We start from the raw sequence: 14,942 nt of genomic DNA on the forward strand, positions 1-14,942 counted from the left end.
TTATTGATTTTTTAGAGAGAGAGAGACAGGAAGAGACAGAAACATCGATGAGAGAGAAACAATCATAGGCTGCCTCCTGCACGCCCCCTACTGGGAATCGATCTGGCGATCTCTTGGTGCTTGGGCAATGCTCAATCCATTGAGCCACACCCGCGGAGTTCTATGTGTCTTTTTCTTGTGTTCCTACGTGGGTGAGCTATGGTTCCGGACCCCAACGGCCATGCCCAGCACAGTGTCCCCTCCACAGAATCCTGGGGCTTCGCTCCCAGCACGAAGGCCCACCCCCTTTACGGCCCCGCGAAGCTTTCGCACCTCACTGGCTCCTATCCGTACTCCGTGGTCTCGCCCCGATGCCCTATGATCCCACTGCCCTAGTGGTCCCACGCTTTACCACCTTCGGATCCCGGGCCCCGCCCCAGCTCGGCTAGCTCGCCCACGGCCACGTCCCTCGCTGTTAGCCACACCCATATAGCCCCGCCCCCAGAGGCTCCACCCGCAGCGGCCGCGGGTAGGGTAGCGGCTGGCCCAGCCGGGCCCCGCTGCCCTCTGCCCTGGGCGCTCGGTTGGAGCGAGCTGGGCACTGCGGGGCAGGGCGAACACGGCGGCCCGGGGTCTCGTAGGCGAAGATGGCGTCAGGCAGGCGCGCCCCGCGCACCGGGCTGTTGGAATTGCGCACCGGGGCGGGCTCGGGCACCGGCAGCGAGCGGTGGCAGAAGGTGCTGGTTAGTCTGGCGGAGGACGCGCTGACCGTGAGCCCCGCCGACGGCTCGGAGCCCGGCGCCCCGCGGGAGCCGGAGCCCGCGCAGCTCAACGGCGCCACGGAGCCCGGCACGGCGCCCCCGCAGCTGCCCGAGGCGCTGCTGCTCCAGCGGCGCCGTGTGACGGTGCGCAAGGCCGACGCCGGCGGGCTGGGCATCAGCATCAAAGGTGGGCGAGGGGGCACCAAGGGAGCAGGGATCTCGGGGTCTGGCAGCATACCGAGGACATGGAGTTGGAGGACTTTTGTCTGGGGGTAAGGGGGTTTGAGAGGACAGAGGGATCCGGAGCACCAAGGTCGGAGAGGGTTTCAAGAGTCCTACGTCTCAGTGGAAAGGCACAGGTGTGGAGGGGGTTGGGGACGGACCAAGGACACGTGGGTGGGGAGTTTTATGTGGAGGCATAGAGATCTGAGAGCAGCTACCTCTCAGGGGTTCCATGGACATCAAGGACAAGATGGGCCCCAGGAAAGCAAAGGATGGAGAAAAGGGATTTAGGCCTGGGAGGTCACAGGGAGGGGGAAGTCCCTGAGACACAAACAAGGTGGGAGCTAGGGGTAAGGCCTGGAGTTCAAAGCACAGAGGGCATTGGAGATGAAGCACCTGCTGGACTCACAGGGGGCAAGGAAAGACATAGAAATCTGAGGACGCAGGAAGGCTGTGTACCTAGGCAGAAAGCTGGGGTTGAGTTTCCTGATCTGACTATCTCCACCTTGCACAGAATTGAGAGGGGGTGAACAGAGTGTTACTCCTGAGAGCTCTCAGCTTCCCATACTGACAGCTTTTTTTAAAGGGTGTATCCACACTGTGTTTGAGTCCAGGATCAACTGTGGGAACTCAAGTCACTTCCCATCTCTGGACCTCAGTTTACTCAACTCTATAATGAGTTTAATAATACAGCTGTGATAGTTCTGTGAGAACAGGAGTCTAAAGCACTCACCCTACCAGCACAGAGTAGGTACCTGGTTAATTATTGCTGTTAACTGAGAGGAAAAATGAAGGCCAGGAGAGATTCCCAAAGCAACCAAATGTAGTGCTTAAAATCCCTGCATATCCCCCCCTCCCCGTTGGGTTCACAATTCTTACCACAATTACTTCTCAGGGTCTCAGTCCCCAGCAATGAGCTATCTGCCTTGGGGAAAGATGTCAGCCATGGTATCAACCTGGGTGTGCATTGTTCCCTCTTCCTGGGGCTGGTTCTGTTCCTGTGCTTTCAGACTCTTTGACCTGGGGATGGTGGTGATTCTGCCCCCACTGTGTGCTGAGTATTGTGTTCAGTACTCTAGGCTCACAATTTACTTCATCCAGGCAACAAGTGGTAAAAGAGAGGGAGCATAATCATTATTTTGCAGGTGAAGAAACTGAGACTCAGAAAAGAAACAATTTTCCCAGGATCACACAGTCAATGAGTGGCAGAGCTGGGATTTGAACCTTAATTTGAACTCATGGAAGGACAAATCCCCATGTAGCCAACCAAAGGGGTCTAAAGAGGGAAATGGGAATCCAGGGAGTGGGTACCAGTCTTACCTCCAAACTCCAGCATGGGGTAGGGCAACAGGTCAATCCAGAAATTGTACACTGAATGTGTCAAAACAGGAAGGAATTTAGAGATCATATAGAGTTCCATTTTGCAGATAGACAGACTTGGAGAGGAGCAGGGACTTTCCAAGGTCACATAAAGTTATACCCTAGTGCCATACTTCCAGGTGGGAGTGAAGGTATTTTTAGGAGGCATCAGGGGAAATACCAGCTCCATTTTATTCTTCATGTATGTAGATTGGGCTCCTGTTGTCATCATCTTTTTTTTTTAATCCTTACCTGAGGATATTTTTTTCAAATACCTTCAGATAGAGTGGGAGGGGGAGAGAGAGAGAGAGAAACACATCGATGTGAGAGAGCACATCGACTGGTTGCCTCCCACATGACCCTGAGCAGGGCCGGGGACGAACTACAACCGAGGTACATGCCCTTGGCGGGAATTGAACCCGCAACTCTTTGGTCCGCGGGCTGACACTCTAATATCAGCCAGGGCTCCTGTTGTCGTCTTGACCTCCCCTCTAGGGTCCAGTCCAGCCCAGGCAGCTGGGAATGATCATAGTTTCACATTGAACTGAAGTGCCCAGCTTCAGGCAGAGCAGGGCAGAAATAAATAGAAACCCCTTCCTTTTCTAGGCCTCAAGCCCTGTGAAGAACAATAAGCAAGCTGTTGGGTCTGCATGGGAGTCAGGAGAGACTTCTAATCCTACATCTGCTGAAATTTGTTTTGTGACCTTAGAATAATGACCAACCCTCTCTGGACCACTAGTTCATCTTGTGATATCTAAGGGTCCTGTTTGCAGTCTGCCAAAGAGTTAGCAATATTGGTTCTGAAGCCAGGAGACCTAGGTTCAAATACATACTGGTTTTGCCACTTACTAGCTGGACGACGTTGGTCAAGGGGTTTCTCTCCACACTGAGCATGTCTGTGTGATTGAAGTGTTGTGAAGATGCAATGAAACATCATTGACAACATTTAGCGCAGTGTTTGGCACTTGTTTTTCTTTTTAATTTTTTCTTTTCTTTATTCAGTTTAGAGAGAAAGGAAGGGAGGGGGAGAGAGATGGCCACCTTCTGCATGCCCCCCACTGTGGATCAGGCCCACAAACTGGGCATGTGCCCTGGCTGGGAATTGAACTGGCAACCTCTTGGTGCATGGGTCGATGCTCAACCACTGAGCCACATTGGCTGGACATTTGGCACTTGTTATATGGAACTAATGTGAACTGTTATTACTATTCTTATTTTTCAAAGGATATTCAAGAGTTTAGCCATAAAGCAGTTCTGTAAAATGTATTAGTTTTTTTTTTTTTTTTTTCCTTCAGAGATGCAATTCAGATAGGCTTTTGAAATCTCTAGACTTTAAGGCTTTGGTTTCCAGTCTGGATCCTGGATTGTAAAACTTGGAGCCATGGCAATAGCTAATTCCATCGTAATGCCAGATTAGGGGGTTTCCCTCACTGTGGGAAAATTGCTTAAAATCCAAAATATTTAAGAAAAAGTTACTGAAGCCCCTTGTAAATTACTCAAACACTGGTGAACAACACTCAAAGTATTGAACGAAAAGATCCAGTGACCAAACTATAACATTATGAATTTAGAAAATGACGTTTTTTTCCCAGTGAGGAAACATGTCTTAACTCCTTTCCCAGTCCCAGAGCCTGTAAAGGTGAACACACCGGGGCTAGCTGGGGGAGAAGAGGAAAGTTTGTTCCAGAAGGAACTTTCTGAAGGATCATAAGGATTTCTAAATACGGAAAAGGGAAGAATAAATAACTTGTTGAAAGATCATATACAGTATGTTTTTCTAGGTCTAAAGAAAGAACAAAGCATGTTTAATGGAATCCAGCTTTTGGAAGCCATCAAAAAAGGAATTTCTAAGCAATTTCTTATACAATCTAGCTGTTTAAATGTGCATATAATCATTTTTCAGTCTGTATAAATAAAAGTTTTTTTTAACCTTCAAAAAATAAAAAAATATAAGACAGTTACTTATTATTATGAATGTCCCAAACTTCTGTGATTCTTTGCTGAAATCCTCTTTACCCTCTCATCTCCCCTTTCCCAGCACCGGGCTGGGCCCTGCAGGATGCCTTCAAAAATAATTTTGCCTCAACGTGACTCCCGAGCATTGCAGTGTCTGCCTCAGTTTCGTCCTCTTTCTGTGCCTGTGCAGGGGGCCGGGAGAACAAGATGCCTATTCTCATTTCCAAGATCTTCAAGGGCTTGGCAGCTGACCAGACAGAGGCCCTCTTCGTGGGGGATGCCATCCTATCCGTGAATGGGGAAGACCTTTCCTCTGCCACCCATGATGAGGCGGTACAGGTTCTGAAGAAGACGGGCAAAGAGGTGGTACTGGAGGGTAAGCACTAGGAAATCCAGGGTGTTTAGTTCTTCCCTACCTCCTTCAGGCCTCAAGCAGTGGGGACTGGGAGGTGGGCAGGGTTGAAAACAGAAACAGAACTTGGGTACCTACCTTGAGACAGCATGGGGTGGTGGGGTAGCCAGTTCAGAGCCAGACAGACCTGTTTTTATTTCCTCTGTCCCTCTTCCTACCTCTGTGGCCTTGGACAAGTCCCTATGCTGTAGTTTTCTCATCTGTAAATCAGGGATGTACCTTCTGCCTTGCTGGGTTGTGCGAATGGGACAAAAAGTTCATGGCAGGATTTGCCACTCAGTGAGTGACTCAGGGGAAGAGAGAGGAAGGGACTGGAGATGGGATTGCTAAGATTCTTCTTAAGTCCAGGTTCTTCTATCACTCAGGGCCCCCAAACCCTGAGACCCATCCTCCTTTGGGAGAGGACTTGGCCTTTATGTAGCAGAATATCAAATCCAACAAAGATCAGAGAAAAGGTAGTTTTTTTTGGGGGGGGTGTGAGGGGACCTTGGTGGTTCCCCTCCACTATTTCCTCACCGTGTGGTCTTGGATGAGACCTTTGTCTTCTCTGGGCCTCAGTTTTCCATTGGTTGTTATAAGCTCCTTGCTGTGGTTGTTGCATGTCTGCCTTTTGCCTCTCTCAGGAGGTTTCTGCTTTGCTCAGCCCTTTCCTCAAACTCCACTCTGCCAGTTCCGGAAGTTGTGGGGGCCTGAGGAATGTGTCTGGCTCATGGCCCAGAACAGGCACAGGGAGGAAGCGGGGGCTGATGGAGAATGCCATGCTGAGCTGAGCCCCAGGCCCGGATTCTGACAGGTTGCCTTTGTTTCCCCAAAGGGGTCTCCAAGAGGCCACAGAAGCAAACAGGCTCTGGGGCCTGGGTGATCTTTGGCATTTTTGTGGTCCCAATCTCAGTTCTCTCTGTTTGTTGGTTTTTTTTTTTTTTTTTGGTGGTACATGCCCCTAGTGGGAACCGAACCCGGGACTCTGGTCTGCAGGCTGACGCTCAACCGCTGAGCCAAACTGGCCAGGGTTCTCTTTCTGTTTTTTTTTTTTTTTAAGTTTTATTTTATTTTTTTAATCCTCACCGAGGAGATTTTTCCATTTTTTGTTCAGGTAGAGTGGGAGGGAGAGAGAGGAACAGAGAAACATAGACGTGAAAGGGACACATCAAGTGGCTGCCACCCGCATGACCAACCAGGGCCGGGGACAAACTGCAACTGAGGTATGCGCCCTTAGTGGGAACCGAACCCAGGTCTCTTGGGACTGCAGGCCGATGCTCTAACCGCTGAGCCAAACTGGCCAGGGCTCTCTTTCTGTTTTTAAAAAAATATTTTTAAATTGAGTTTTTAGAGAGAGGAAAGGAAAAAGAGAGAGAGAGAGAGAGAGAGAGAGAAACATTGATCGACTGTCTCCTACATGTGCCCTGACCAGGAATCAAACCCACAACTCAGGTGTGTGCCCTGACTGGGAATTGAACCCACCACCTTTTGGTGTACAGGACTATCCTCTAACTAACTGAGCCACACCCACCAAGATTCTCTCAGTTGTGTTTTGCTTTTACATTTTAGGTGTATTTATTTAAATGCTACTGGTGCACTTAAAAAAAAAAAAGGATTTTTAGAGAGAGAGAGGAAGGGAAAGGGAGAGAGAGAGAGAAACATTTCTTTTTCTTTTTTGATACATGCACCTGGCGGGAATCGAACCCAGGACTCTCTGGTCCGCAGGCCGATGCTCCAACTGCTGAGCCAAACCGGCCGAGAGAGAGAAACATTGATGCAAGAGCAACGCATCAATCAGCTGCCTCCTGCACTCCCACACCAGAGATTGAGCCTGAAACCTGGGCACATGCCCTGACCAGGAATCGAACCAGCAACCCCTAGATACTCGGGATGACACCCAACCAACTGAGCCACACTGGCCAGGGCTGGTGCACTTTTTAAATATATAGTTTATTTATTTATTTATTTATTTATTTATTTATATTTTGAGAGTACATTTGTGAAAGCTGGGGACAGTGAAACAAAGAAGGGCCTTGGATAGAAGAAGCAGTAGGAGAGAGACTAGGCGGGCTGCTTCGGTTCTCTGGAAACTTGGGAAAGAAGTGAGCTAAGGCGGGGCTGCTGTCAGCTCACTGGAGAGTCAGGGAAAAGGGGGCCTTGGGGACAGGTTCCAGGGGTTAGCCCATTGCTACCCTGGTTGCAAGTCTCGTGGGGATTCTTAGAGTTTAGGAGCTGTGGGGGAAGAAGGGAAAGGGAGAGGCGCCGGAGTGCTCCCAGGAGGGAGAGTGTGCCTATAGTGTATATTTTTACAAAGCTGACTCTGCACTGTTGGTCCCTAAAAGCTTAAGTACATTAATCATATTTTAACAGTAAAGTTAAATAACAAGATCACACATAAATGATATGGATATAAGAGACTTTTCCTCCCAGATGCCTCATTACTTTGATATTTATAGCCGGTAATGCAATTTGAAACAGTTGAAATTCATCAAACTGTCATATTTTGGTTGACTTGAAAAGCTCTTTTAGTTTTTGCTGTTTGAAAGGTTAGTCTGTAGATGGTAAAATTTCTACTGTAGGTACATTTCTAATCCACACTGAGGTCCCCTCAGTCCCTCATCCTTAGGTTGAGAATGTCTCTATCTGGGTTCTCAGTGTGGATCATTCTGAGTGTTAGATGCTTGAAGCATCTCTTGGTTTAGGAGCTAATACCCAAATCTTTCATCTAACTCATTCACTCCATTCCTTCCTCACTAAGTCAAGAAACATTTGCAGACACCTACTGTGTGCCTGGTGTACAGAGCATTGAGTCAGAAGCTAAACTAGACCCAAGCCTTCTCCTGAAAGTTCACCGTCTGCTGGGAGAGAGAAAACATAAACACTCTCTTCTACACAAACTATTTAAAAATCAGTTCCTAAAATCCTGTCTTCTCTGTGGTGAATCTATGACCTTGGGTAAGACCCTTGCCTCCTCTGGGCTTCAGTTTCCTTATCAGCTGGGGTTAGACTAGATCAGAGATGACCAAATGGCTTTCATTATGAGTGTCACCTCTGGTGGTCACAGGGAGTTCCATATTTAGAGGATTGGGACCAATCCTAGACTCAGCAGAAAGGAGCTGGAAATGATTAGCAAGGTCTACCATGGATATGGCAGGTAAGACAAGTAACATGTGTACCATCCCAGGCCAAGGGTCTTTCTAGTGCTTATATTCTCTGAGACTTTTTTTTTTTTAATCCTCACCCGAGGACGTTTTTGCATTTATCTTCAGATAGAGCGGGAGGGAGAAAAGGAGGAAAAGAGAGAGAGAGACATCGATGTGAGACACATCCACTGGCTGCCATCCACATGACCCCAACTGGGGTGGGCAACAAACTGCAACCGAGGTATGTGCCCTTAGTGGGAACCGAACCCAGGTCTCTCTCGTCCACGGGCCGATGCTCTAACTGCTGAGCCAAACCGGCCAGGGCTCTCTGAGACGTTTTATAAGGCAAGATCTTTCCTTGGCTTGTGTGGGTGACCTGAGAAGCCTGGAGGATGTGAGGGAGCTAAGATGTTGGGCTGTGGCTGGTGCTTGAGATTTGGAGGAGTTTGTGGAGAAGGTAAGGACTAGACAGTGCTCTTGGGGGCCTCTCTGGGCCTACGTTCTCTGCTAGAACCCAATCACTGGCCACATTGTTCTGAACTTCCCTGCTTCCATCCCACTCGTAGGCTACCTTCAAGGGGCCGTGGAAGGGTAGCCTGTCCTTTGGATGGGAACTTGGTAGGGAGCTGGGCATCTTTCTTGAGGCCTGGGTCTTGATGGGTACAGAGCTCCCTGATTATGTCACAGAGGGACAGATATCACTGGCAAACTCTGGGTGTCAGGCAGATCCCTACTTCTCTGGCCTAATTCAGGGTTTCAGCTGGGCATCACCAACCCGAACCTGTTTTCTGGACCTATTCCTCTTCGAGGTCAGGGGTTGGCACAAATGTCTTGAGCCTGTTCTCAGTCACAGGGATGTGTTTGTGACAAAAGCCTGTGACCAAGCTGGCAGCCAACACGCCTCTGTCTGCTGCTTAGAGAGGCTCATTGTGTGCACAGACCTGGAGCCAGGGCCAGCCTGGGCCCTTGGAGACCAGGCCTGTGGGAAAAGGGGGGACAGCCAAATGCCTCCCCTCTCTCCACCTCCAGTGTGGCTGGCAAGACAAGGGTAATGGTGAGCCTGTAAAGCATTAAAATATAATACTAAAGGACAGTACAAATTAATAAAGAAAATTTTGGCACTTTGTACAAAGGAAAGTACATCCCACATGAAGATCAGGCTTTTAAAAGATACAGGAATATTGCCCTGGCTGGTTTGGCTGAGCAGAGGGGCACATACCAAAAAAAGAAAAGAAAAGAAAAGAAAAAAAAAAGTATTTGAAAAAAAAAAGATACGGGAATATGTAGTGCTTACAGCCCTTTTTAAAAGGTCTTCTGGTTTTTACTGAAGGCCCTAAAAAAAAAAAAGATACAGGAGTAGAGTAACATGTACATAAAAGGCACATACTGTAATAGGAATTGCTACAATCCTTGTGTTACAAAATCATCAAGGTTTTTTTTTTTTTATCCTCACCCGAGGACAATTTTTGCATTCATCTTCAGATAGAGCGAGAGGGAGAGAGGGAGGAAGAGAGAGAGAAACATTGATGTGAGAGAGACACATCGACTGGCTGCCACCCACATGACCCCAAGCAGGGCTGGGGATAAACTGCAACCGAGATACATGCCCTTAGCAGGAACTGAACCCGCATCTTTCTGGACCGTGGGCCGACGCTCTAACTGCTGAGCCAAACCAGCCAGGGCAAGTCATCAACGTTTATAGAGAATAAATAACTTTCTTCAAGTCATACAACAAATAAATTGGCAGACTCAGAATTCAAACCAAGTCTCTCTGGTTGCAGAGGCCAATATTGCCTCAGCCTTGAATGATATCTACCTTGTATGGTTATTTGCAAGATTCAAAAATAATACATGTGCCCTGTTCGATGTGGTTCAGTGGTTAGAGTGTTGGACCAAAGGGTCATGGGTTCAATTTCTGGTCAAGAGCATGTACCTAGGTTGCAAGTTTGATCCCCGGCCCTGGTTGGGATGCATGCAGGAGGCAACTTATCAATGTATTTCTCTCACATCAATTTCTCTCTTTCTCTCTGTCTCTCTCTTTCTCCATCTCCCCTCCCCCCTACTCTCTCTAAAAATCAGAGGAAAAAATTATCCTTGGGTGAGGATTAAAAAATAAATTAAAAAAATACATATAAGGTGCATGTAATGTGCTGAGGCCAGTGCCCACAGTAGATATGTGGTTACTTAATTTTATTTGCTGTTTATGAGGATGAGACAATGTGTTTGAAGTGCATAGCACAATGTCTTCCACATGGTAAGCATTTAATGAAAGTCAACCTTTATTATCATCATATCAGCATGAGCAGCATTATTGTTTTCTCCAGTAAATTTGGAGGCCTTTGAGGGCAGGGATCATGTGTAGTTTGTCTCAGAGCCCCAGGCCTGGCACTGAGCCCAGTGCATATTAGCTCTTGGTGAGTGTTTGGGGAATGATCACCAGAGTACATCTCTGACCTTTTCTACTTTATCTTTAACCTTGTCAATTGCAGTTTACTTTCCTAAATGTTTAAGGTGGGGCACAAGGCTCAGGCTGAGCTTGACTGACTCCTGAAAGTTCCTTTTATTTTTTTCCTGTTTATTGAATGTATTGGGGTGACACTGGTTAATTGAGGATTTCTATCATGAGTTCTTGTAACTCCAAGTCCGGGCCCCGCCGACTTCTCCCCTAGGAGATGGACGCTGCCAGGTGTCTTGTCCGAATTTGGCCCAGTGCATCACCACCATCGAAAGTGGGATGTTATTAATGGTTGCAGCTAATTTGAGGTCACCCTAGTTGGCTTAGCCAAGTGATGCCATGCTCTTGAGGTGCTTGTGGGACTCTTGTCCTGGGAACAGAGTCACGGATATAGGTCCTGTTTAGTCCTCCCATTGCTGCAGAGACCTGTTGTTCTAATCATTGTTTTCAAGGGAACATTATTTTGCTTCACACACACCACACACCATTCCATACCACACACCATTCCACACCACACACACATGGCTTTGGGCCATGTGACTCCCCAAAGACCAAATTTGGCCTAATGCAGCCCTGGCTTGTTCCCTGGATCTTGATTAAAATTCCTGTGGGGCTCTGGAGGGGGGTTCTGGCCTTGATTAGCTGTGTAAGCGTGGCTGCTGGTGGTGGTAGAGGAAATAATAATGATAATGATGATAATAATAGCGATGGTAGTGTCTGCTGTTCATGGAATACCTACAGTGTTCTAGGCACTATGCTAAGTGCCTTCCATATGTTATCTCATTGATTCCTCAAAACCATCCCTGTGAATTAGGTACATTATTTATTTATTTTTTAATTCTCACCCTATTGTATTTTTTCACTGATTTTAGATAGAATAGAAGGGGGCGGGGAGAGAGAGAGAGAGAGGCATTGATTGGTTGCCTTCCAAAGGACCCAGACCTTGGGGATTGAACCTGTAACCCAAGTACATGCCCTTGATCAGGAATTGAACCTGCAACCCTTTGGTCCAAGGGCGGATGCTCTAACCGCTGAGCAATACTGGCCAGGGCTTAGGTACATTATTTATCATATTGTGCAGATGAGAACAGTGAAACTCAGAGAGGTGAAGCTACTTGCCCAAGGTCACACAGTAGCAGAGATGGAATTTTAGCTCAGATCTGTTAGATGCAAAAAACCTGTATTCTTAAATATTTATACTGCACTGCAAGTCATCTAACCCTTGTGAGACCCCATTTATTCAACTGTTAAATAAGGACATAGATCCATTTCATTAAAATGGTGCGATTAGATGAAGATATGTTTGTGAGAGTTGAGCTTGGTGCTTGGTATAATACAGTAGGTGTTCAATAAGTACTTCTTTCCAAGATCTTAGAACCCTTTGCTTCTGGAAGGGTTGATGAGGGCCTGGCATAGATGATATTGAATGTGGTGGTATATACATATATTGTAAAAAGTAGATTTTCAAAGAAATGTAAAAATAATATATGCCTATTTAAAAACAAAAGTCAGGAAAGTGTAAAGCAATTATCTTTTCATAGATATAACCACTGTTGATATTTTCACATTCTTCCAGAAAGTTTTCACATTTGTTTTTATCATTTAATAAGTTGAGGAATTATTTCCAACTCAGTACATATAACTCTATCTCATTCTTTTTTTTTTTTTTTTTTTTTTTTAATCCTCATCCGAGGACATTTTTCCATTTTTTGTACAGACAGAGTGGGAGGGAGAGAGAGGAAGAGACAGAGAGGGAAACATCGATGTGAAAGGGACACATGGAGTGGCTGCCACCCGCACGACCAACCAGGGCCGGGGACAAACTGCAACCGAGGTACATGCCCTTAGCGGGAACCAAACCCGGGTCTCTCCGGACCGCAGGTGGATGCTCTAACCGCTGAGCCAAACCAGCCAGGGCTATCTCATTCTTTTTAATGATTGCATAATATCACATTATTGAGAGTCATACATTCATTTAACACATATTTACTGAGCCCTGTCTCTGTGCCAGGACTCAATGTAGGCACTGGTGATGTAGCCATGAACAAGACTGAATCAGGAAGCTCATACCTTGTATTTAGCAGCCCCTACCCATGGGCATTCAAGCTATCCCTAGCCTCTTGAACTGAAGACAATGGTGCTATGACCCCTCTGTGCACCTATGAGCATTTATCTGAAGCAGGGTTCCTACAAAGGGTATTGTTAGGTCAAAGGGTTCACGTGCCTTTGGATCTTGACAGATAGTGCCCCTGTGCTGCACAAGGGTGTAGTGAGGTGAGATTTTTTTTGCCCCAAGAGTGTGGCAACCTAGGCTCTGTTGGTCAACCCTGCTGCAGGGCCTGCCAGGGGCTGGGGACTATTTATAGTTCAGCCTTGCTAGACTAGCAGGACTTTAAAGGTCATCCCTCCCAGAGCCTGTGGGAATCCTGTGTCCACTCCATACCATCCTGGGTGGGAGGGTGGGCAGACTGGACTTGAATCTTTATAGTGCCTTACTCAGAGAGCTGGTGTATTAGTGCCCATTATATAGGCAAAGAAACAGGTCAGAGAGATCTTGGGACTTGCCAAGGCCAGACAGCAAGTGACAGGGCCTGGATTGAAATCTTTGCCTGTCTATCACCACATCGTGTGCTCATCTATTTATACTGTTACACGAAGAACAGCAGCAGAAATAATAACCATACTACTGTTTATTGAAGACCTATTATATGCCATGTCGGGCAAAGTGCCTTTAAGGTATTGAATCTCAAAGTGCCTTTAGTATATTGGGAAGTAGATATATTTTTCTCCCATTATAAAGATGAGAAAATAGAGGCTTACAAAGTCACTTGTCCAAGGTCACAGAGCAAGGAAGTAAAACTCAAGCCTGCCTCACTCCAGAGCCCAATTTGACATTGTCTCTCAGGCTGAGGAGTCCTAGGCCTGTCAATATTCATTCATTTAACAAATTTCTTATTTGCTGATTAATCGATACGTGTCAGGTACTATTGTAGATGCTGGGGATACCCTCGTGAACAAGGAAACAGGTCTCTGCCTTCATGGGACTGACATTTTGATTGGAGGACAAAGGCTGTAGACTAGTAAACAAATGGACAGATCATGTAATTTCAAGTGGGGGCTAGTAAATGATCACCCACTGAACAGACAAGGAACAGCTTGAGCTTAGAGGACAGGCTTCAGCCAAGACTCAAAGCCAAGATATTCAGTCACAAACATTTATTGAGCACTGGATAAGTACTGGGGATACTGTATCGAGCCAAAACAGATGTATCCTCCTTTCTTTGCAACACATGTGCTCCCTCCCAATTGTACTGGGCCAGGAAAATGGTCCTGTCTTGTCTGTTCCTTGTGGTTTTAGTGGAACCTATTCCCAGGCCCTTGGGGCCAGGGCTGGGTCCTAGCTTCTCTCCTTAGCAGAGCTGGGAATCAGGGCCTCTGGAACCGGCAGTACCTGTGTCTGTCTCAGCTTCCCCATGGAGGAAGGGCCCATGTGTCATTGCTTTATCAGGTCCCTGGGCCAGGATCTTGGCTGGAGAGTGTGTGCATACCAACTGGGTCTATCCTTGGAGTCTCAAGAATGCTGCCTACAGGGCCACGTTCATGCCCTCAGCTTTCCAGGCCTCCGTCTTTGGTCAACCCTGCCCTGCTTGGTCGGGTGACTCAGGTAGAAATCAGAGCAGAGGAGGACTCAAAACTGGGCTATTTATGGTCACACTCTGGGGCCCTCAAGACCCCACCCCCACCCTGAGACAGGCCTATTGGTTTGTGAAATCTAAGCCCTGTATCGAGCACCAGCTGGTGTGCTGTCCATTTATAGCATGTTCTTGTGGGAAAGGAGAAGGAGGTTCTGGGACAAGCCTGGGTGAGCAGGGGCTCTGGCAGTTTTTCTGGCCTCAAAGTTGACAAATGTTCACTTGTGGAGCACATAGGATGAGATCCCTGCTGCATTCTGGGGACACAGAGATGAATCAGACAAGGTCCCCACCCTCACAGTACTCCCAGCCTGGTGGGAGACGCAGATCTCCACAGATGCAGGGGAGTCAGCTCCAGGGGACTGCAGAAGTGATGGCTGTGGTGGATCTAGTGTGGGCATCTGGGGAGGCTTCCTAGAGGAGTGATGTTCAAGCTGAGGCAGGACCTCCTGTGCTGTGACACCTTCTCCCTCCTGCTGAATGAACCTATTCTGCCTGGCATTCATTTCTTCATTCATAGAAACTGACTCTCAGTTTGAATCAAGCCTAGTTTCTGTCCTCTGGGAGCTCCCAATTTGGTGGGAGAGACATCCCCAGCACACAAAATAACAACAGAGTTCTAAGAAATGTGCGCAGCAGTGGCTAATGGGTAAGAAACTCATATTTCTCAAGTCCCTAACCTGTGCCACATATTTTACATCATCTCATTTAATTATAACATCTCTCCGAGGTAGACAATGTCATTCCTATTATTATTATTATATATATTTTAATCCTCACCAGAGTATATTTTTCCATTTATCTACAGATAAAGTAGGAGGGGGGATAGGAAGAGAGAGAGAGAGAGAGAGAGAGCCCGAGCGCAACATCAATGTGAAAGAGACACATTGATTGACTGCTTCCCACATGACCCATCCCAGGGCTGGGGACCAAACCACAACCGAGGAACGTGCCCTTGACTGGAATCGAACCCATGACTCTTTG

The 14,942-nt window shown here is 47.2% G+C and overlaps 1 protein-coding gene and 1 non-coding gene across 2 annotated transcripts in view; both read left to right on the forward strand.

Annotated features, from left to right (window-relative positions):
- The first annotated feature begins 486 nt into the window (after positions 1 to 486).
- SNTA1 (syntrophin alpha 1) overlaps positions 487 to 14,942 on the forward strand; it is a 29,654-nt gene continuing 15,198 nt past the window's right edge. Inside the window, exons 1-2 of the mRNA XM_036244537.1 lie at positions 487 to 927; positions 4,468 to 4,653. Of these exons, the coding sequence (XP_036100430.1) occupies positions 627 to 927; positions 4,468 to 4,653 (487 nt within the window). The 5' untranslated portion in view covers positions 487 to 626. The remainder of the gene's footprint in view (positions 928 to 4,467; positions 4,654 to 14,942) is intronic.
- On the forward strand, positions 3,908 to 4,027 carry LOC118619441. The gene has a single exon (XR_004957216.1). It is a non-coding gene; the product is annotated as a small nucleolar RNA SNORD22 (small nucleolar RNA).

Source organism: Molossus molossus, unplaced genomic scaffold (genome assembly GCF_014108415.1).
Source record: "Molossus molossus isolate mMolMol1 unplaced genomic scaffold, mMolMol1.p scaffold_m16_p_6, whole genome shotgun sequence".
Lineage (NCBI taxonomy): Eukaryota > Metazoa > Chordata > Mammalia > Chiroptera > Molossidae > Molossus > Molossus molossus.